The sequence below is a fragment of the Myotis brandtii genome, unplaced genomic scaffold (genome assembly GCF_000412655.1).
Source record: "Myotis brandtii unplaced genomic scaffold, ASM41265v1 scaffold24, whole genome shotgun sequence".
NCBI classification, from domain to species: domain Eukaryota; kingdom Metazoa; phylum Chordata; class Mammalia; order Chiroptera; family Vespertilionidae; genus Myotis; species Myotis brandtii.
In genome coordinates, this window is record NW_005359063.1 from 955,227 (window position 1) to 978,094 (window position 22,868).

General features: G+C 44.1%; 1 protein-coding gene across 11 annotated transcripts in view; it reads right to left on the reverse strand.

Moving 5' to 3' along the window:
• SYTL2 (synaptotagmin-like 2) overlaps positions 1–22,868 on the reverse strand; it is a 73,462-nt gene that overhangs the window by 42,200 nt on the left and 8,394 nt on the right. For 8 of the 11 annotated variants that reach the window (XM_005866866.2, XM_005866868.2, XM_005866865.2 and 5 more), the window contains exons 2-6: positions 15,789–15,940; positions 13,768–13,903; positions 4,894–4,975; positions 3,846–3,960; positions 1,715–2,518 (exon numbers count right to left, since the gene is read on the reverse strand). In XM_005866866.2, the coding sequence (XP_005866928.1) occupies positions 1,715–2,518; positions 3,846–3,960; positions 4,894–4,975; positions 13,768–13,903; positions 15,789–15,940 (1,289 nt within the window). Of the gene's footprint in view, positions 1–1,714; positions 2,519–3,845; positions 3,961–4,893; positions 4,976–5,535; positions 5,846–13,767; positions 13,904–15,788; positions 15,941–22,868 lie in introns of those variants that run through there. The other 3 variants (XM_005866867.2, XM_014540228.1, XM_005866862.2) reach the window with 2 other exon arrangements.

Below are 22,868 nucleotides of genomic sequence, written 5' to 3' on the forward strand. Positions count from 1 at the left end.
TCTCCAGGATGAGTGTGGTGTTTACTTCCTGAAGCTCAGAGCTAAAGTCAAACCCTTATAATTTACAGAGATTTTACTTTTTTTTTTGGTCCTGATTCTTTTTATGCTCCATTTTTTACTTTATATTTTTGTGGTAAGCAGGAGAAAAGCAGGACTTTGTTTATAAGCTCTGAGGCCAGAAGGCCTGTCAAACTGATGATGGCTTCCCCCCAACGTTCATGGTCGGTTTCTATTTAAAAGTCAGAAAGCACAAATAAGTAGTTAATACAAAATGTCAAAGATATTCTTTGAAAGCAGGTGCAGTCTGAAAACAGAAAAGGTTTACCATACTTCTTCTATGGATTATAATAATGGAAAATATTAGCAAAGAAATATCCTTCATCTTTTGAACAAACATTTAAGTAAGTGTCATCCAATTATTTGCTAATAATTACTCAAACTTTCATAATTTCCTTGAATGCCTTTATTTCTTGAAGAAGCACCTGTTGAATTTTTAATTTAAAAAATTCTGTTCTGTTCAAATGATTTTAAATGTCCAGGGGTAGGGGTGGTGAAAATGCTTTGACCTTTAAAAAGTAGTTTTCTGAACAACTATGAAAACTGTAGAGCTGAGCAAAAGTGACCTGGGGTTAACTTAATACTGACTAATAAGGAAGAGTGTGAGCTTATGGGTTAGAAACTTGACTGTTGTTACTGTAAGTATTCCTGACAATAAAGAAATAACCACAGCCCTGGCCAGTTGAGCTCAGTGGACAGAGCAGCGGACTGTCCCAGGTTCAATTCCGGTCAAGGGCGCATGCCCGGGTTATGGGCTTGATTTCCAGTGTGAGGCGTGCAGGAGGCAGCTGATCAATGATTCTCTCTCACAATGATGTTTCTATCTCTTTCTCCCTCTCCCTTCCTCTCTGAAATCAATAAAAATATATTTTAAAAAAGAGAGAAATAATCATAGGGTTAGAAGAAGACTTATTGAAGATGGGTGAGAGTACACAGAATGATTTTCATCAGTGTTTCTGTTTTTTAAAACATAAGAATTATGAAGTAATCATATAAGTATGGGAAAGCAGTTTGAGGCATCCCCTGAGAGTTGTAGAATCTTCGAGAGAGAGAGCTAGTTAGCTATTTGGCAGGAAAGGCAGCATTCTTATTGCTTCTCAACTCACACCAGCTGGAAGAGAAAGTTCCTTTGGAGTTTTTAAAGGACAAGAACAAATGGCTAGAGGCCCTGCGCAGGCCACAGTAAGTGCTCAACATCTACTTTCCTATCCTTTGAGGATAAGAAATTGAAGTTCCTCTTGTGATAAAAAGAGAAACCAAAGTTGGGTTAAATGGTAATTGACATTTGAACTAGGTAAGTAATAATAATATATATATACTCCATTAAAAAGTTGTTAGCATATCTTTTAATCTCACCCTGTATAAAAACCTTGATATAACTCAACACATAGTAATTTGTTTAAATAATTGATATGATTACATTTTTAGGTTAAAACATAATGGGCCAGGAACTGTGCTATCCAGGTTCTTTTCATTATTAGGTGGTTGAGGAAAACCTACAAACCCATGAAGAGGTATAACCATCCCCCAGCGGCATCTGCCTGAATCCCCGCTGGAATGGCCAGGAGGCCAAATGCAGCTTCTACAAGGCTGGCCGGCCTAGCCGTTCCAAGCCCACTGGTCAGTGCTTAGAACCTGGTAGTGACAACTCTCTTACCAGCAGGGCTTTTGGACAATTCCGATTCAAGCCTTGATAATTCTGACGATTTAGCTTTGTGTTCACTGATGGTGGGTGAATTCTCACTGGACTGTGGTCTTGCAGGTAAAACTTCCGAGGGAGAAGGCTGCCCGTTACTTGGAAAAGGACCAGAAGTCTTTGGCTGATGTGTTTCGTGTTTCAATGCACTTGGGCTTGAGGCTGATCGAGGTAAGGGCAAAGGCTCTCTGTACTGTGAGGGCGTAGGGTCCTTCCAGAACTCATTCTGGTCCCCGGCATCTTCTGTCCCATTCTTCAACCTGTTGGATTCTAAAACACTGAACTCTCCCACTTCCCGGCCTTGGATGAGCCCAGGACTCGGTGGGAGCTCCTCCTTCACCGCAGAGAACCTCACTTGCTTCAGTGGCTCCTGTGCGCCGGAGGAGGACTCGTCTTCTAAAGAATGCTCCTTCTCGGAGATCCTCTCGTGGATGGTTAGGCCCGGTGACCCAATCTTGCTTTTGGGTTCAAAGCTCTGGTGGAAACGAACAGTGTCTGAGTCCGTGCTGCTGGAGCTGGAGTTGCGCTTCAGGATCCCCCTCGGAGCCCCTCTGGCCTTCAGGGAGTCTGTCCTTTGTCCAGGAAAGGACTGGTTATTGTCCTGCTTTAGATCATGCGATTTGTTGATCATTTTCCTGGCTTTAGGGATTGGAGGTTTGATGTGGGATCCACTCTCGGGGCCTGGAAAAGTCTGCTTTGGTTTCTCTAACTTTTGGCTTGAAATATCCAGGATAGATGACTTTTCTTTGGACCCTGATAATTCACCTGAAAATTATAACACATTAGGTTCTTTTCATTATTGGTGGAGAGTAATGTATAATTTAAAATACCTATCAGAAACTTTATCTATATTTAGCAAAAGTATTAAAATATTAAAGACAATAAAGTATGTGGTATAAATGCCGACCTAATTAAAAAGCCTTTTTAGCATGCATGTACTTCATTGAACTGTACTCTTAAGATTACTGTTATTTACACACATGCTTTGTGGTAGTTTATACTCAATAAAAATGTTTTTACAAAAAAAAAATTTAAAAAAATTCCTCATGGAGGCGAAGGAAAAACACAGATGTCACTTCATTAATTTATACGTGAAAACCAGAAAAATGAACTCAAATAAAATAAAACTCAATACCTAGAACAAAAATCTATTTTGTCAAATGTTTAAAAAGGTAATGTATTCCAGTGACTTTTTTCTGTATAATATTTTATGCTATGTAAAGTAGTCCCAATGGACAGGGGGAAAAACACACTAATATTGCCAAGGCTGGTGTGGCTCAGTTGGCTGGAATGTCATCCCATCCATCAAAAGGTTTTGGGTTTGATCCCTGGTCAGGGTGGGTACTTGAGGCAACAGATCAATGTTTCTCTCTCTATATTTCTTTCTTTCTCTCTCTGTCTCTGTCTCTCCCCTCCTCTAAAAATCAATAAAAACATATCCTTGGGTGAGGATTAAAAAAAAAAAAAAAGAAAATACAATAATATTAAAACAGGCTAACTGCAAGTTCTAACTTCACTTTCAGTTGTTAATTTTCTACCCTTTGTCCAATCTTTAATGTTTGTGAAATTTTCTTACAGTTACTTTGTCTAGCATTTTCTCTTAGGGAGAATGGTAAATTCCGTAAGAGGCAGACTTAAATTAGTTAAGTCACAAACCTGACCTAATGCTCCTGGGGGACTGGGCTCATGATTACAGGTTAGAAGATCATGACATTGGCAAGTGGCCTTTTTCTTTTGAGGCAAACTTTACATTTTCAACAGAACTGTGCCTACATATGGTAGACGTCCAATAAATGCTGTCAATGAGTGACTGACTGCCTCTGGTCCAAAAATTTCCCAGTTCATTGAGGGGGAACCCGAGGCATAAAGGTTACACCAGTGTCAGCTCCAAGACTGGAATGCACGAACCTCCAGCCTCTAAAGTTTCTGCTTCCTTCCCTCCGTCAGGAAACCAATGGGCATAGCAGAATAAGAAAACCATCAGGACCTTCCACCTTGTCTAAAAAGTTATTTTAGTTAAAGGAACTCTGAGAATTTCCCTTCTCACAGATAACACAGATAAAAATATCTAGTCCATAAAAATAATATTTACCCTCTTTTGAAGTCTGAAAGAAACCAGTCCTTCCATTTCTTGACTGCTCGTTTTTGGTTTGTTGAGATAAGTGATCTTCTGGCAACTTGGAGCTATTAAATGGATTCTTCCTTTGCTGGGGGAAAAACATTGTTTATTAAACTCATTTTCAATGTCATAACAGCAACTCAGTGTTAGCAAATGCTTCTTAGCTCCAATACTTGATAGTTTTATCCAGTAAAATCTATCTGGCATGTTTGAAAAATGTTTACCATGGTTAATCAGGGTAACATTACTATATATGTCATACTAAAAGATAAAACTATTATATAAAATATACTCAATTCCAGAGTTCTATAACATTGGACTAGAACCAGGCATTCAAATCTATATTTCACATTTGACAGAGGTGAGAAAACTTGGGCCTGGATATATCAAAGAGCTGGTCACGGTCAAGGTAAACCTGAAACTCTAATAAGGGCAGGTTCCCACCAGTGCTCTTTCTACCAGTGAGACTCTCATTGTGCTAGAAATCTGTACTAAATATAATTGGAATTGACCTTTTCTATAAGGATTTAAAAGAAACTTATCAAGATATTTTGAAGTATTTATAGTCACTATTATAATTATCACTTATAATGAAAAAAGGGTATCAGTAAACAGAATTTTTAAATTAACATAAGACTAAATATCAATGCTTACTGTCTATATTGGCAATTCCCTCCCCCAAGCCGACCTCTAACAGAGTCAGGAAGCTATGATAGGAATAAGAATTCACATGGCACTAACAAGCCACATTCCGTAAGCTTAAAACAAGCAGCCCCCAATAGCTTCAAACTTTTTCTTCCCTAGGGCAAGAAATTTGGGTCTTCAACATGATATACCAATAACATGGTATTCATTAACTTCCCCACCACACGAGTGACTTCTATGTTAAATAGTAAACATTATCTGTATCTGGTACAAAAAAGGTACTACAAAATCTTCTTTATTTCACATTGCTTTGATAAAATGAGAAAAATGGCATTCCTGCCAAAAGTAAGAGTTCCGAAGTCTGAACTCAGTCTACCTTAGCTGAAGAGGCAGCGGAGTTCCTGGAGTTTTCCTGGGACGAATCAATCATGGTGGAAGCTGGATCTGCCACGCTGGGACTGCAAAGAAACAATGATGCAGAGAATAAAACCTCACCCTTTGTGGAAGCATAAATCATGCCTCTGAAGCCAAAAGCTATTAAGACAGGATAGGAGAGGAAGTTTGTAAGATCACACTGGCAGGAAGGGAAGGGGAGTTGAGCCTAGAAATGATTAAGCAGGGAAGCAAAGGAAATGGAAGAACAGAAATGAAAGATCAGCATGAGACAAGTCAAAAGAACCATCGGAAGTCCTGAAGTTTATATCATGGTGCCAGGCGCACAGGGGTTCACCATTTAAATGTATAGAAATGAACTTGTCTCAAAGTCAGGAGCTAACATCAGATGCAGACAAAAATGAGCAAATGATCTCAAGGAGGAAACATCGTTGCTGAAATATAGCTCCAAAGAGTTTTAGGGCCTGGTTCCGTAGGCCAGGGCCACAACAGCAGTGCTTACTCTAACTCAGGTAGCAAACACCAAAGAGAAGATGCAGGTGAGACAAGTGACTCAGAAGAAACAGAAGGAACAGCAGATCTACGAGATTCTGTGCAGGAAGGCTGAAGGATTTGGGCAACTTACTGATAACTTTCGGCCCAACTCTCCACGCTGGCCAGGTGAGTTCTTGTTCATATACAAGAGGGACAAGGACACACACAGATCCAGAAGAAGGTGGGAGGTGAGAAGCCTGGAGATGGCTGAGAGGAGTGGGAAAAATTCTCTAGACCATGATTCCCTGCTGGAAGGACTGGACAGACCCAGGGTGAGAGTAAGTTGGGAGTGAAGGGAGAAAAATGAGTTGAGCAGGCTCCCTCCTGAACAGCCACTCCCTTGGCTATTTAGTAAGAAGGGCAAAAGAGGGTCACAGTGACTCTGGAGGGGGAGGAAAACCACCTGCTCAGACTTCCTGTTCCAGTGGCCTTGCCGCGGGCATAAGAGGTGAGGTCACTATTGGCCGAAACCACGTGCCCTGTTAAACTCCACCAGTTCTCTTGGTGACATCACAGAGTCAAGAATATGGAAAATACCTCCGAGGGTGCTGGCTTTCCACCACGCAGCAAAGGAACCAGAGGCTGGGGAGGGGAGCAATTGACCTCAAGGCTACAAAGCCTTGCTCAAGATTATTGTCATGAAAATCATGGGCTAGATGTTCCTGCAGCTTCGTTTCCTTTCCTTCCCTCTGCACTTCGACTGTTATTTTTGTGCAGAGTTAGGCCCAGGAGCAGGCTGAAATTTTGAGGAAGCCATTCTTCCTTTTGTTACCTTCCTCATTGTTCCAGAAAGGAATTACAGTAGATGAGGCAGATGCATATAACATACATCTGATCATATGAATGGAGAGGGAGAGGGTGGGGAGGGGAAGGAAACCGAACAAGAATAAGAACTTATAACAGAGCCGGAATCAAGGCTAATAGAAAAACACATTATAGGAGGCTAGTCTTATAGCAGGTGGGCACAAGCTTGAATCAACTTCTCTAGCAGCCAACGTGAAAGCAGAAATCTGGTCACTTATAGAACTCACAGTGTCCATTCAGTGGAAAACAAACAAACAATAGCTAGGACTAGAAAGCAATTTCTCTTGAGTGTCATTGTAAGAAGCCAGTGAGTGGTGTGAGGGACTTTATGTTCAGTTTTTCACTTATATTCAGTTTATCTCCCTTAGGAAATAAAGCAGTCACATAATAATCAGACAAACCGAGCCAAGTGCTGATGGTCAGGGTCTCCATGGAACACCCAACTTCTCCGGCTACCTTCCTCCTTTCCACTCACCAAGAACAAAGGATAAGCAGAGCCTCTAATTCTTCTTTCTCTGCTCCCTGGAAACCCAGCCCTGAGTGACCATCATGTTGTGCCCTCCTTCCCAGAGATAAAACCAAACCCTTACTAAAGTCTATCCAGCTATGTATTTTATGTCTATTCTGCAACCTCGCCTTGCGTATACATATCTTCTCTCTCATGGTAAACTGGGAGATCCCTCAAGAGTATCTCAACTACCCTTATATCCCTGTCATGCCTTGTATAGTGCCTGGTACACAACTGGTGAATGACTGAACAAATGAAGGCCAACTGAGCCAGCCAGTGGCAGGCAAGGCAGCAGCAGATAGGTGACCGTGTTTTGTTTTGTTCTTGAGATCCAAGTTATTTGCCAAACTACAATGAGGCCCATTATTTAGGTTTTAAACAAAATGTCTTTGTCCTGCTATTCAGAAAGCAAAAGAGAGGAAGAAATGAGGCATTCAGAACACATGGCCTGACACTAAAATACCAGAAACACACAAATTCACTGGGTTACCTTGTAGTTGGGATAGGGGGGGAAATGGGATGAGTATTGGATACTTGATTAGCTTAATTTAAAAAAAATTTAAAAAGAGTGTAATCCTCAAGTTCTTAGGAATACAGCAATGGTATGTTTGCCTGTCTATTATTGGGCAACCATCACTACAGTAATCATCTTATTCTCAATTGATCTTTGCAACATCCCTATGAGGTATATATCCCTCACCTCATTTTACTTGTGAGAAAACTGGGGCTTGGAGAGGTTCAGTAACTTGCTCGATGTCACAAAATTAGTTGTGAAAGAGTTGGGGATTTGTACCAAGTGTGTCTGACCCTGACTCCAAAGACAATCATCATAATGGCTAGGCTATACCTCCTATTTCTTGCATTAGCAAAGCGGTGGTATATGGCCAGAGGATTGGAGTTACGTTCTTTCTTCCGAATGACTCTTACTTCTGTCACTTCCTGTCACCTGTATGAGCATCTCCTTTATTTCTGTCAAGTATATTAACCTCACAGCTGACCTCTGACTCCAGAGTTCCACTCCCCTGAGCCATTCAGCATTTCACCACTAAGCTGCAATTGTCTAAAGCACAATGGTGATCCTGTCCCTCTTCTGCTCATCACCTTTCCCTGGATCCTCAAGGCCTGTGGAACCAAGTCTGAAATCCCAAAAAGGAAATGGAGATGTTCCACCATCTCCCCAGTATACCTTCTCATCCCTTTGTTCTGTTGACCCTTCCTGCCAAACAAAGTGGTCTATACACCCACTGTCCGCAAACCTCACCTGCCTCTGCTGTCTCCACCCAACCTGTCCCTCAGCTCCTCCCTCAAGTGCGTGCTCTGTTCTCTTTTGCCCAAATCCTCGCTTTCATCTCCCAGCCCACTCAAAATCTCACCTCCTTTGTGACACTTCTCCAGTATCAGCCCAGCTGGAGGTGGGTCTCCTCGTCTCAAATCTTACAGTGCTTTGGATTAGGAATTCACTCCCTGCCTGGCACTACTTGTTATCATGTGAATAGACATTCTAATACAGATGCATTTGTTTTTCATAAGAGAATATAGTCTCTTTATAGGCAGATACTGTGTCTTTTGGGTCTTAGAATCCCTCTCGGAGGGCTGCAGACTGTGCCCGGCATATAAAAGATATTCATTCAATATATTCCACAAGATGAGCTTTTTAAACTGTGAAGCATGCCAAGTTCTACACCCTATGCTCTATAATTTCTTCCCTCAGGCACCCTTGAAAAACTCCCTACAGTACTAGAAAAAACACTTACACAAAACTGTTTACTTTGTTAAGCGGATTATTAAACTATTAGGCTATGAACTTGGCATTAGGATTCCCCACCTAAAAGTGTCTATATTTTAATGCAAGTCTTTGAAGACTTAACTGGAAAAAGTAATAGTGTCAGGTACTGTGGCAGGGACTCATGGGGAAGAGGTAGGGCTTTACAGAAGTCTTAGCTCACCCCGCACAGGCACCTGGCCACTCCATAAGCTCCTGTGTCCAGCCAGCAAGTGCTCCAACTTTCAAACTTTAAAAAGCTTTTGAACCTTAACCAACCTTTCTCTCTAAAATGGGGTAAAAAAAAGCACACATCATACACCTTCTTCTGAGGTATTTTCCAGCTTAAATATTAACAGAAGACTAGAATCAGAAGCAGTCCTAAAAGTCATTTTCTTCCGTGTGTGTGTGTGTGTGTGTGTTGCTGACCTCTCCCTTTGGACGGTGAGCTTCTTGGAAGCTAACGCTGCATCTCATCCCAGCGCCCAGCACTGTGCCAGCACACGCTACACATAATCAAGCCTGAACACACGAATCAACACATGAAGAAACAGCTCAGGGATAACTCAAGGGAACAAAATGGGGAAATATGCTATGCCAAGTCTTTCAAGACAGTCTTTTTTTTTTAAGTAAAATTTTACTTCTTTGGTGCTACCACACTTCGTGCTGCAGTTTACCTCTAGGTTTATCTACCCAGGTATTCTCATCCAAGCACAAGGCACTCTGACATCACAGTGAAACTATTCCTATCGCAACTGATCTGGGTAAATCCAAGAGCCTGGCGGATTAAGAAAGATTCTTTTAGGAGCTCAATGTAAATGACTCTGTGGGGCAGGCCTCCAAGAAATGAAATGGTCACATCACTGGATTGCAATCCATCCAAGGACAAAAGATCAAATGCACTGTCCACAGATAGGCTCATCACAAAAGAAACTCAAAACTCCCATCCACACAGGCTTACATTATTGAAAAGTCTAATACACCTTAGAGTGGAATGCATGTTAGATAGCTTCAAGGGAGAAAGGAGGCTACCAGGCAACTGAGGGGTGTGAGATGGAAAGGAGGTGGGAGGAGGAACCAGAAGAGGAAAAGAACTGGGAAGCTTGCATCAGGAAGAACAAAAGAGGGGCTTCTCATCCCAGAACAGGCTACCTCCATAGGCAGGACACATTACACCTGGTTTATGGGCAGGGTCCTGACCGCAGGGGAAGAGCGCCCCACACTGTTATTCACCCAGCTCAGCCTGCAGATTATCATGTACATGTTCTACATCGTTGTTTTTTTTTTGGGTGGGCGGGACATGACGTACCATCACGGACCAGTGCCAGTCATGAACTGTCTTTACTGGTTCACAATGAGATAAGTACAAAACTGAAAGCATGCTGTGATAATTAGTAATATAATGTTAAAAAGTGCACAAAAAATACTGGCTCTTTACCACAGTGTGTGCCAACACTGCCCACAGTCTAGCCAATACTGTCTAGCCAAGGGCATTGACCAGAACCAGAACTGTGAGCGTTTGGAGTTCTCCCTTTGCCACCCAAAACGAAATCTCATTCCAAAAGCATGCTGTGATAATTAGAAATATAATTTTAAAAAGTGCACAAAAAAACACTGGCTCTTTACCACAGTTTGTGCCAACACTGCCCACAGTCTAGCCAACACTGTCTAGCCAAGGGCATTGACCAGAACCAGAACTGTGAGCGTTTGGAGTTCTCCCTTTGCCACCCAAAACGAAATCTCATTCTCTGCTCCCTGTTCATCAGACCTGTCTGCTTCCTGTGTGGCAGGTGCAAACAAAGATGAGTCCCAAGCGAGCACAGGTGCTTCCAGGGGTTGAGCACATGCTCGGTACCCACAGTGCTTTCATTCTCCACAGGCCGAACCCCCCAGAACTGCACCCACCACAGAAAGAAGGGACCCAGCCCCGGAGACCATTAGAAAGCCTCCTTCAGAAACTACAACACCCAGTCACTGCTGCCTCGTGCTCCCTGGCTCCTGGCTAAGAAAATATTGACAGGTATTGAGTCATTCTATTGAAGTTCACTTAGTCTAAAAGTGTGGGCCCCAAAATACACTTAACACACCCAGTTCCCAAAGGTTAAAGTATAGGTGAGAAATGCTGCAGGAACCTGATACTGAGTAAAGCAGTGGTTTCTGACAAGGAAAGGAGGAAGTAAACAATTGCTCAGGCTACAGTTCTGGGTGATCACCACCCACACCATGCAATGAGCAAAGCATGCCAGGTTCATCTAACATTCTTTTTTTTTTTTTTTTTTTTTTTAATATACTAGAGGCCCAGTGCACAGATTCGTGCACCGGCAGGATCCCTTGGCCTGGCCTGTGGGGTTCGGGTTGAAACCAGGTCTCTGACACCTCCCAAGGGGTCCCAGATTGCAAGAGGGCGCAGGCCAGGCCGAGGGACCCCATCGGTGCACGATCGGGAACAGGGAAGGACTGTGGGAGGGCTCCAGGGCATGTCTGGCCTGTCTCGCCCAGTCCCAATTGGCCAGACCCCAGCAGCAAGCTAACCTACTGATTGGAGCATCTGCCCCTTGGTGGTCAGTGTGCATCATAGCAACTGGTCAAATGGTTGGACACATAGCATATTAGGCTTTTATTATTTAGGATATTTATATTGACCTCAAAGAGGAAGAGAGAAATAGAAACATCAATGATGAGAGAGAATCACTGACTGACTGCCTCCTGCATGCCACACACTGGGGATTGAGCCCACAACCCGGGCATATGCCCTGATCAGGAATGAACCGTGACCTCCTGGTTCATAGGTCAATGTCAACCACTGAGCCATGCCAGCCGGGCTCATCTAACACTCTTATTCTCACTTTCCCAACCATCCCTCATCTATGCTATAATAACATAATTATCAGGCCACTTGGAAATTGCCAATTTTCTTTCTTCCTGAGAAATGCTGAGTGGTTCCCCCACCTCATTACATCTAACCTCACAACATCCTGGTGAGGCAGCTCTGTTCTGATTTACAGATGAGACCCAAAAGACTCGCAAGACCCGAAGGTCACACAAGGAATGCGGCAAACAATGGAGACACAGGCTTGGAAACTCAATTGCCTCAGATTGAGGAAGACGGAGTAATATCCACCAGCCCACGTGGGGCCATGAGGAAAACGAGTCAGGCTATCAGGCAGTGGTACCTCTGTCCCGCAAGCCCTTTGAGCTGAAATGAGTTCCTAGAAGAAGGATAGGAAGTCTGACCCACATAAAACTGCAATGAACTAAGTTTGTCTCTGAAACTCCAAAAGTTTCTCCTTCTGTGGCACTTGTACCCCTTCCCTTAATCAGCGCTGTGGTGCCCTCCACTCCCATCAAACCCGGCTGTTAGGAGCTGCTCTCAGCTTCTTGTGGTTTGTCTAAATGGCTGTGTTCTCACTCCCAGAGTTTCCATCCTTTAAGGTCTCATCTCTTCCTAAGGAAGGAAGGAAAGAAGGCCAAACCATATTAGGGGGCATTACAGGTGGTTGGTAAATGGGGCATCACCAAAAGGAAAGGAGTATGGTATTCTTCACACTCTTTTCTGAGCTTCCAGAAATACCTGTGAGAGCCCATGCTTCCATTCCTTGAGCATCTACTATGTCCTATGGCAGGGGTCCTCAAACTACGGCTCATGGGCCACATGCAAATACAAATATTGTATTTGTTCCCGTTTTGTTTTTTTACTTCAAAATAAGATATGTGCAGTGTGCATAGGAATTTGTTCATAGTTTTTTTTAAAACTATAGTCCGGCCCTCCAACGGTCTGAGGGACAGTGAACTGGCCCCCTGTTTAAAAAGTTTGAGGACCCCTGTCCTATGGGTTAGGGATTCTACATTTACTTGCTAATTAAATTCCCAATAATCTTGGTAGCAAATTATTATCATTCCCATTTTACAGCTGAGAAAACAAAGGCTCAAGAAGTAAGTCACTTCCAGTGCAAGGTCATAGAATCAGTAAGTGGCTACTGTTAAGGTGTTTTAACCTCTAGCCAACATGAACTCTACAGACATCACGAAACATTGCAAATCATCCCAGAGGAGAAACAGTGCAGCCTCCACCCATGGAAAACAAAGTGAGCCTTCCCCAACAGGGAACTGGATAAACAGCGAGTACCGTAATGGAATCAGTGTTCCATTACCCATGTGACATGACCTGATTCATGACTCTGAAAAGCCTTCGGGTGCCTATATTGTAGACTCCCACTCCCTTGCCTATAAACTTTGTTGGGAACATCCCCATTTCCCAGGTGCCTCAGCCTTGGACCCTGACTCAGTGAGCCCCACCAGCAAATTCACCGACTTGATCCCAGCTGGAGACTCTGAGGTGAACTGCTTTCACTGAGGAGCTAAAGATAAAATGGAACTGCCCTCCCCCCAAGGGGTAACAACTATCCCTCCAAGGGACAAACATCAATAATGGCCATCCCTCATCTATGCTATAATAACATGATTAGCTTTTAGGTGTTTAAGGATTTTTAACCATCATGGCTCAAAAGGTTTGCGGCAATGTAGCCCCACAACCAGCTACTTCACAGGAAGGATGTACAAATATACATTTTAATTGGCCAGATGACAACATGTGTGAAAAACATCAAAAATCAAGACAAACATCAGGACACTCTACATCCTTAATAGGCATTTGCTGAGCACCTATTAAGAGTGCCTTCCACACATATTATCCCTAATTCTCACTATAGCCTTTCCTGCTCTATATTATCATTCCTCTGTGCAGTTAAGAGATGAAACTCAGAGAGGTAAAATGACTTGCCCAAGGTCAAATGGCTAATAACTGGCATGTTCAGGATTTGCATTCATATCTGCCTGGTTTCCATGCTTGCGCTTCTCCAGTGTATCAGGCTACTATAATTTGATCATAATTCATCTTTTTCCTGAAGTGACTCATTCCCCTATATTCCTTTTAGAGTACCTCTTCATTCCACTCTGAGGAAAAATCCTTACTTAGTAAAAATAGAAAACAGCTATTGTTGGTGCTGAAAGGAATCACCACTTAATATTTCAATTTTATTTAATACTCAGATTTGTCAGACATTCTGGAAACTGGGAAACAGTAATACCCAGGCTTGTTTACATCAGGGCCCAGAATTCACCAGATATGTCCCTTGCCTGTGCCCACAAGGCCAGTCTAGCACTTGCATGAATAGCCCGCTATTTTGCCTGTACAGCACACCAAGCCACGAGTCCCACACGCAGCAGCTCCCCCATGAGCTCCATCTTACCTTGGGCTTGCTGGTCCTACATCTTCTTCTGGCTCTTCCACCACACCGGCTAGCTCTGGGGGAAGGAAAGCATCTTTGTTGACATTATTCACCCAGCTTTCCTTTGCCCTGTTTTCTCTGTCCTTACTCTGCTCAGCTGAAACAGGAAACAATAAAGACAGGAAGGTTATCTCTCACCTCCGTGACCTACAACTCTCATATGGGCACTTATCACGGAAGGTTGGAACCTGAACTTCAGGCCTTTCCTGAGTGCCCAGGCAATCACCAATGTGTTGGCGCATTAGGGATCAGAATTATATCTGTGGGAGAAGTCAGTAGATTTCTCTGGTGTTAGCTCCCCCGCCCCCCCCCCCCCCCCCCCCCCCCCCCCCGCCGCCCCCCCCCCACCACCCCGCCAAGAGACAAAATTCTGACTGCCTTTCAGTGAATGTGACCTGAATTGGGGTCAAGAAGGAATGTGCATGGGCCACAGGACACTGAGGACAGGCAGTCCTCCAGGGAACAGAAGCACCATCATTACCAAGCACTTATTGAACATTTACAGTGTGCTTGACTCGAGGCTGGGCTCTGGGATACAAAGGGGAACAACTGCTTTTAGTCTAGAATGCCCTCCCGCCAGCCTCTACACACCCGAATTCCACATATTCCTTAACACCCAGCTCAGATGCCAGCACCCCACAAAACCTCTGTGCCCCCTTTTCAGGAATAACCTCTTTTGCCTTTGACACCCAGGGCTCTTGACCTGCACCTCTCAGCTAATTAGCACCAACTGCGTGATGAAGTTCTTTGCATGTGTTATCCTATGAGGAGGGAGTGACTTTCCAAGTTCACAGATTTGGCAATTGAGGATCACAGAGTTCAAGAAACTTACCTAAGGCCCCATAACCAGTCAGTGCCAGTAATACTTTCATCAGTGTTAAGAGGATGAAGTAATATAAAGGCTCCCAGTTTCCAAATATACTCACATTCCAGGGTCTCTTTATATTAAAAATCTAGTTTTTTCAACAGCAAAATGGAGTCCACAGTACAACCTGTACTCCTCAGGATTTCTGAAGGTCCGGATCGTTTTGAAAATCAAGAGGCCTGTGAGCAATGCACGGCACATACAAAGCAGGCAGCCCTTACCTGCAAGGAGTGTGGCTCTTTCTTTCAGACAGATGAGAGCCCAGCTCTGCCATTTGCCAGCTACCTGCCCTTGGGCATATACAACTTTACAGACCCCTATAGAGAATGGGGATGATAATACCTACCTTATAAGATTGCTGCTACAATTAGAAATAAGAGGGAGTAAATGCCTTTCACATATTAGATGCTCAAATGGTGATAGTTATTTTCCTTATTGAGTACAGGCTAGGCTAGATGTAGGCAGGGTGTGTTCTCAGGGATAAAGATTTATATTGACTAGCCCAGAGTTAGAGAGAAGGCACCAGGAAAATATTTAATGAACTCAATAGGATGCTAAAGAAGCTCTAAAAATACTGTCTGTAGAGTCCCTTAAATAATGCATTTGGTCGATTAAAGAAGTATCAGAGGTCAAGGTCATTGAACAGGGAGGCTAATCTCTTAACTGTCATGGCATTCAGGAGAAAAGTTTCAGAATCTTCAGAGAGAAGAAGGAGGAGGAGGGGGGGAGGGTAAAGGTAAGGAGAAGGGGAAGGGGAATGGGAAAGGGGGAAAGGGAAGGGGAAAGGAGAGGGGAAAGGAGAGGGGAAAGGAGAAGGGAAGGGGGAGGGGGAGGGGGAGATACTTATAAATCTCAGTTGTCTATGCTACTCCTCCTCACCATGGCATCTGAAGAACTCCCTTTTTCCTTCGCAGCACCCTGAGTCACTCAGCCCCACCCTCACCCATCCAAATGCAGGGCAAGAACATTTTGAGCTGGAGGGCTACGCATTATGAAAAGTGTACAATTACATGATGTTTCTCAGCGGATTTTAGAAATGATTCTGACACTTCCCGTCTCCCACCTCCTCCTTCCCAAACAAACGCTGGCTCTACGTGTACTAGCCACGTCAGCTCACCTGCTACCTGGAGCCTCTTCTTCCTCATGGATGCTCTGATGATATCTGTGCCATGGATTTTGTCTCTGTGTCTCTTGGCCTTGGCTTCATAAAACCATTGGCCACTCATATTCTTCAGCTGCTGGTCATCCTTAACTTTTTCAGGCAAATGTCTACAAAAGGAGAAGAGCTTTACTTTGCTGGGAACGCACAGTAAATAAATGAGTTCACTGAGACACTGCATGAAGCAATTTGTAAACGTACAGTCAAAATGAGCTCTCGATGTCTTAGATTCTAAGACTTAGAAGATTCCACAGATCTCCCGGATGAATAACAAATGCATGTTCCCCGTTGCCTGAGAAGTCAGGGAAGCCGGGGCCAACATTTTTTAAAAATTCAAAGATTTAATCCATGATCCCCAGAGGATGTCTGAAATTTCTCAAGGGCAGATCCACTTTTTGGCCACAGTCTTCTGTGTCCACTGTTCAAATGCAAATAACCCAGGGGGGCGGGAATGATATATTAAGCTCCCCTAAGCCTTGGTATCCTTATCTGTCAAAAGGGGTTAATAATAGTAAACCACCTCAGGGGGTTGCTATGAAGTTTAAATTAGTTTATGCATATCAGCCACCCTCTGCACATGCCTGGCACCTAATAAACACTCAATGACTAACTGGTGGGGTAGTTGTCGGCTTATCAGTCCTTTCCATTTCAGTGAAATGAGTTTATCAGAGATTTTCCTGGAAGCTTGTGGGGGACAGCGCATGACGTCTCCGGTTAGGGAAATGAATGCTGAAAAGGCCGACTGGAGAATCAGGAAAGATCAAATTTATGGGGCTGGGAGTGGAGAGTGGAAGCGGAGGCAGAGGCAAATTCCTTGTATGCAAATACTGCTTTGAAGGCTCCACAATCACTCATGCTCCCTGAAAAGCTAAAACCTAAAGAACAAACGAAGTACTGCCCTCCTGAAACGTCCCTAGTTTACTCTGGCTGGAAAAATTACGTTCTGCTTCACAAGTCTTTCTGTATCTCTCTATCCACCTCAATAAAATGAGAATCACAAAATCTGCATTTTCTTATTCATAGAGATGCACTTAGAATCAAGTGGAATAAAAGCCTTAAGGAGACTTTGAACTGTAGGAAGATAACGTGCTACATAAATCCAAGAAGGTTTTATGCTTGTTATCCAAGCTAATATGCATACTTCCTCAAGTAGCAAATCGAAGTTTTAGCCAGAGATTGTGTATAGTGGCCACACCACCCTGGTGGCAGGGCTGTGCATGAGGGCTGCACACAGGCATACCTGGGCATGGGAGAAACCGTAGGGGCAGTTGCCCTGGGTCTAGCAAGGCCCTTTCCTCTCTCCCACCCAGAATCCAACTCTCTACTGGGACTTCCGCCCCTCTCCCAATTCCCTAGGAGCCCAGCCCAAAGAGGCCCAGTCTGAACCCTTGGACACACACTGTCATGACAGCCGGTCCCCAAATCCTACATGGACAGTGTCATCATTTTGGGGTTCTGCATCGCCAGAGAGGCCATGGTTTTTATTAGATGTTTCTAATAGTTTCCCATTGCCTAGGTTTCCAGCAGAGCAAACTCCTCCCCGGAGCTGCTGATGGAGTTTTGGCCTTCTCCTCCCTAAAAGACCAACGTTGAATTCAAGTCCAGAAGAGAGAAGTCCTTCCAGCTTTCCCTATTAGAGAGTGAGCCCCCAGGGGCAGGGCCTGAACATCGTTGCTTGGTGTCTGAAAAGCAGTGGGTACTTATTCAGTGCTGTGGAGTGAAGGTATAGCATATGAGGCCCCTGACCGCCTGGCTTTAGGCTGCCTTTTGGGATTCACTTTCCAGCATGTATCCCCATGCTCCCCCCTGCCAGCACACTGGACTTCTTACTGTTCCCCAAACTGCTCTTTCATGACCCCTGTAAACATCAGAAGCAGGAAGGTGTGGCAGAAGGACTATGGGTTTTGGAGTCTCCCCAAAATTGGGTCCAAATCCTAGTTCTGATTCTTTCTGCATGAGACTTTGGACAGGTCACTGAACCCTCTAAGTGTCATCTCCTTGTTTTGTAAAGTTAGGGGCAAATAAGACTTCTCCTGCAGGGCTTCAGGGATGAGTAAATTAGGCCTTTACCAGACAGTGCCTGGATCTTGGTAAGAGTCATTAGTGTGAATTCTCTGTTGGATGTCTTTCCCTCACTTCCCTGTGCAGCTCCCACACCGCCTCGCCGCAAAGCCTTCCTCGATTCCCAAGGGCACAGTGCAGCTGACCATTCTCCACACTCCCACCGCACCTCCAGGACAGAACTCACCTCACTGCGTTCCAATGATCTATTTGCACATCTGTCTCATCGGCTAATCTGTCAACTCTGCAAACTCCTTGAAGGCAAGGCCCACGTCCTAATCACCTTTGCAATGCCGGCACCCAGCACAGAGCCTGGCACAGAGCTGACAGCCCAAGGCTGTTTGTTGAGTGAGTGAACTAATGAATAAATAAATGCTCGGCAGCCACCTCAGTCTGAGTCAGGCAAGAGATAGGAGAGGTCCTGCCACTGCTGGGGGTGAGTGAACCAGACTCCATCACAGGGGCAGTGCCTTCTGCTGAGGAGGCAGGAGAGTTCATCTCTCAGCCACGCGGGGAAAAGCATGATGAACCATGGCATCAGTCATCATCTTTTTAAAAAAGACCGCAAGCCCTCATAGCATAACAGCTCCATTTCTCCTCATGAGATTTATTTACCTATTTTTCTTGTTCAACTGAAAGGCATTTTGTAGGGATCTTTGTGTAATTCTTGATTTCTCCTGCCTAAGTGACTATCTATAAGCCTCTTCCATGCTAAGCTTTCAGGACACGAGGGGAGTCAGGCTCACTGAAACACGTGGCCCCGGAAAAGCTAGTAGCCACTAGAGTAAGGAATTAAGGTTGGGTTTTTGGCTCATTTCTTTCTTTAAAAAAATATTTTTATTGCTTTTAACAGGGAGAGAGAGAAAGAAACTTCAATGTAAAACATCCATTGGCTGCCTCCTGGGCATATGCCCTGCCTGGGAATTGAACCCACAACCCCTTGGTACACAGGACAATGCCCAACCAACTGAGCCACACTGGCCAGGGCATGGCTCCCTAGTCTTTAAGAAAATAGATGATAAGTTGTGTTTTATCTTCTTGCAACTAAGTCTCACACCTTCATCTTGAGCCATTTTCTCCTTTTATTACTGATGAATTGCCCATCTTCCTGTCGTCCCTTATCACAAATTAAAATGACTCTAGGCTTCTTGTTCTCCTCAAGCTATGATCTCATTACTCTGCTCCCCTTTACAAAAAAAAGTTTTTTTAAGTTGCTTTTAAGAGTTTCTCCACACCTCAATTCCCATTCACTCATTGGCCCTAATGAATCATGTTTCTGTCCCTATCACTTCACTGAAATTATCTTTGTCAAAGTCACCCATGGTTTCCATGTTGCTACATCTGAGCACTTTTCTGGTTTTGACTTTATTCAACACATTTGACCATTCCCTCCTTTTTTCTTGATTTCCATGACATCACACTTTTATAGTGTTTTATATTTTCCAATCAGTCTGCTAACAATTTTTCAGTCTCTTTTGTTGACTTCTCTTCTATCCACATTCTAAATGTTGGTGTTTCCCAGAGCTCTGTTCTGTGTCTTCTTTTGCTCTCTCTTCCATAAGTGACCTCATCCATTCCTGGCATTTGAAATATCACTTATATGTAGATGAACCCGAAATTAATTTATTCAGACAATGCTTCCTCTGAACTATAAGAATAGTTTCTCTAACTGCTTACTTGGTAACTCCAATTGGAAATCTCAAAGAGATCTCAAACTTAACATCTGCAATAGAACTTCTGTTTTCTAATTCCCCTATCCCTAACTTGTTTCTCTTCAGAGTTCCCCACCTCAATAAATGGTGTTACCAGCCACTTTGTTTGCTCAAGTATAAATCCTTGATTCCCTCTCCTTTTCAATGTCCTATTTTTAATCTATCACTAAGTCCCATAATTTTCCTACCTCCAAATATAGGTCCAATTGATCCACTTCTCCTCCACTGTCTCCACCCTAATCTAAATCACCATCTTCTGTTACCTGAATTACTACAATGATCCCTTACTGGCCTTCTTGCTTTTATGCTCTGCAAAGCAGCTAATTAAATAGTTTAACATATTTTATCAGAATGTATTTCTCTTGGTTAAAACCCTTTGGTGCTGTTCCTTTATCCTTGGAAATAACTAAATTTTTCAGGATTCCCTATGATATGTCTCTTGCTTATCTTTTCAACCTCAGGTCATCGTATTGGCCTGTACTTTCTATGGGTTGGCTGCACTGACTTTTATCATTTCTTATACACACCCAGTTCTTCATTTCCAGACCTTTGAGCATACAGGACCTGGTTGATATTATCTAGTCAACTAGATAATAAGCATCAGCAGGCTGGTCAGAGAGGATGACTGATCCATTTTCCAGCATTCAGATATGTGGCTTGAAAATACTCTTAGATATTTATTTTGAATGTGAGAGCTGGGAGAGACTTTAGATAGTTACAAATGGACCCACTTTATAGATAAAACAATTGAGGCCCCCAAAGTTCAGAGCTTTGCCCAAAGTCACACAGAACTGGGCCAGCTTGACTCCTGGCCAATGCTCTTTCCACCACCCCAGCCTGCCTCTGGGAGCCAAACAGGATTTCGGCTTCTAACATGGCTATCACGCTTCACTCTTTCTACAGAGGAATTCAACCTTTGATAGAGAATCAGAAAACCAACACACGTGAAAATGAAATACACTGCAAATGATCCTTAGCATGGCAAGTGAGAGGCAATGCATGTCCCTTGCGTCACAGACACATCGCAGATCCCCACAATACGCTGAGATACAGCACAGCGTGGGGCGGTGGTTCTCAACCTTGGCTGCACATTAGAATCACCTGGGAATCTTTTTAAAATCCTGATTTCTGCGCCTCATCCTCCGGAAATCAGGATTTTAAAAAGATTCCCAGGTGATTCTAATGTGCAGCCAAGGTTGAGAACCACCGCCCCACGCTGTGCTGTATCTCAGCGTATTGTGGGGATCTGCGATGTGTCTGTGACGCAAGGGACATGCGTTGCCTCTCACTTGCCATGCTAAGGATCATTTGCAGTGTATTTCATTTTCACGTGTGTTGGTTTTCTGATTCTCTATCAAAGGTTGAATTCCTCTGTAGAAAGAGTGAAGCGTGATAGCCATGTTAGAATGTATGCAAATACTGCTTTGAAGGCTCCATGATCATTCATGCTCCCTGAAAAGCTAAAACCTAAAGAACAAACGAAGTACTGCCCTCCTGAAACGTCCCTAGTTTACTCTGGCTGGAAAAATTACGTTCTGCTTCACAAGTCTTTCTGTATCTCTCTATCCACCTCAATAAAATGAGAATCACAAAATCTGCATTTTCTTATTCATAGAGATGCACTTAGAATCAAGTGGAATAAAAGCCTTAAGGAGACTTTGAACTGTAGGAAGATAACGTGCTACATAAATCCAAGAAGGTTTTATGCTTGTTATCCAAGCTAATATGCATACTTCCTCAAGTAGCAAATCGAAGTTTTAGCCAGAGATTGTGTATAGTGGCCACACCACCCTGGTGGCAGGGCTGTGCATGAGGGCTGCACACAGGCATACCTGGGCATGGGAGAAACCGTAGGGGCAGTTGCCCTGGGTCTAGCAAGGCCCTTTCCTCTCTCCCACCCAGAATCCAACTCTCTACTGGGACTTCCGCCCCTCTCCCAATTCCCTAGGAGCCCAGCCCAAAGAGGCCCAGTCTGAACCCTTGGACACACACTGTCATGACAGCCGGTCCCCAAATCCTACATGGACAGTGTCATCATTTTGGGGTTCTGCATCGCCAGAGAGGCCATGGTTTTTATTAGATGTTTCTAATAGTTTCCCATTGCCTAGGTTTCCAGCAGAGCAAACTCCTCCCCGGAGCTGCTGATGGAGTTTTGGCCTTCTCCTCCCTAAAAGACCAACGTTGAATTCAAGTCCAGAAGAGAGAAGTCCTTCCAGCTTTCCCTATTAGAGAGTGAGCCCCCAGGGGCAGGGCCTGAACATCGTTGCTTGGTGTCTGAAAAGCAGTGGGTACTTATTCAGTGCTGTGGAGTGAAGGTATAGCATATGAGGCCCCTGACCGCCTGGCTTTAGGCTGCCTTTTGGGATTCACTTTCCAGCATGTATCCCCATGCTCCCCCCTGCCAGCACACTGGACTTCTTACTGTTCCCCAAACTGCTCTTTCATGACCCCTGTAAACATCAGAAGCAGGAAGGTGTGGCAGAAGGACTATGGGTTTTGGAGTCTCCCCAAAATTGGGTCCAAATCCTAGTTCTGATTCTTTCTGCATGAGACTTTGGACAGGTCACTGAACCCTCTAAGTGTCATCTCCTTGTTTTGTAAAGTTAGGGGCAAATAAGACCTCTCCTGCAGGGCTTCGGGGATGAGTAAATTAGGCCTTTACCGGACAGTGCCTGGATCTTGGTAAGAGTCATTTGTGTGAATTCTCTGTTGGATGTCTTTCCCTCACTTCTCTGTGCAGCTCCCACACCGCCTCGCCGCAAAGCCTTCCTCGATTCCCAAGGGCACAGTGCAGCTGGCCATTCTCCACGCTCCCACCGCACCTCCAGGACAGAACTCACCCCACTGCGTTCCAATGATCTATTTGCACATCTGTCTCATCGGCTAATCTGTCAACTCTGCAAACTCCTTGAAGGCAAGGCCCACGTCCTAATCACCTTTGCAATGCCGGCACCCAGCACAGAGCCTGGCACAGAGCTGACAGCCCAAGGCTGTTTGTTGAGTGAGTGAACTAATGAATAAATAAATGCTCGGCAGCCACCTCAGTCTGAGTCAGGCAAGAGATAGGAGAGGTCCTGCCACTGCTGGGGGTGAGTGAACCAGACTCCATCACAGGGGCAGTGCCTTCTGCTGAGGAGGCAGGAGAGTTCATCTCTCAGCCACGCGGGGAAAAGCATGATGAACCATGGCATCAGTCATCATCTTTTTAAAAAAGACCGCAAGCCCTCATAGCATAACAGCTCCATTTCTCCTCATGAGATTTATT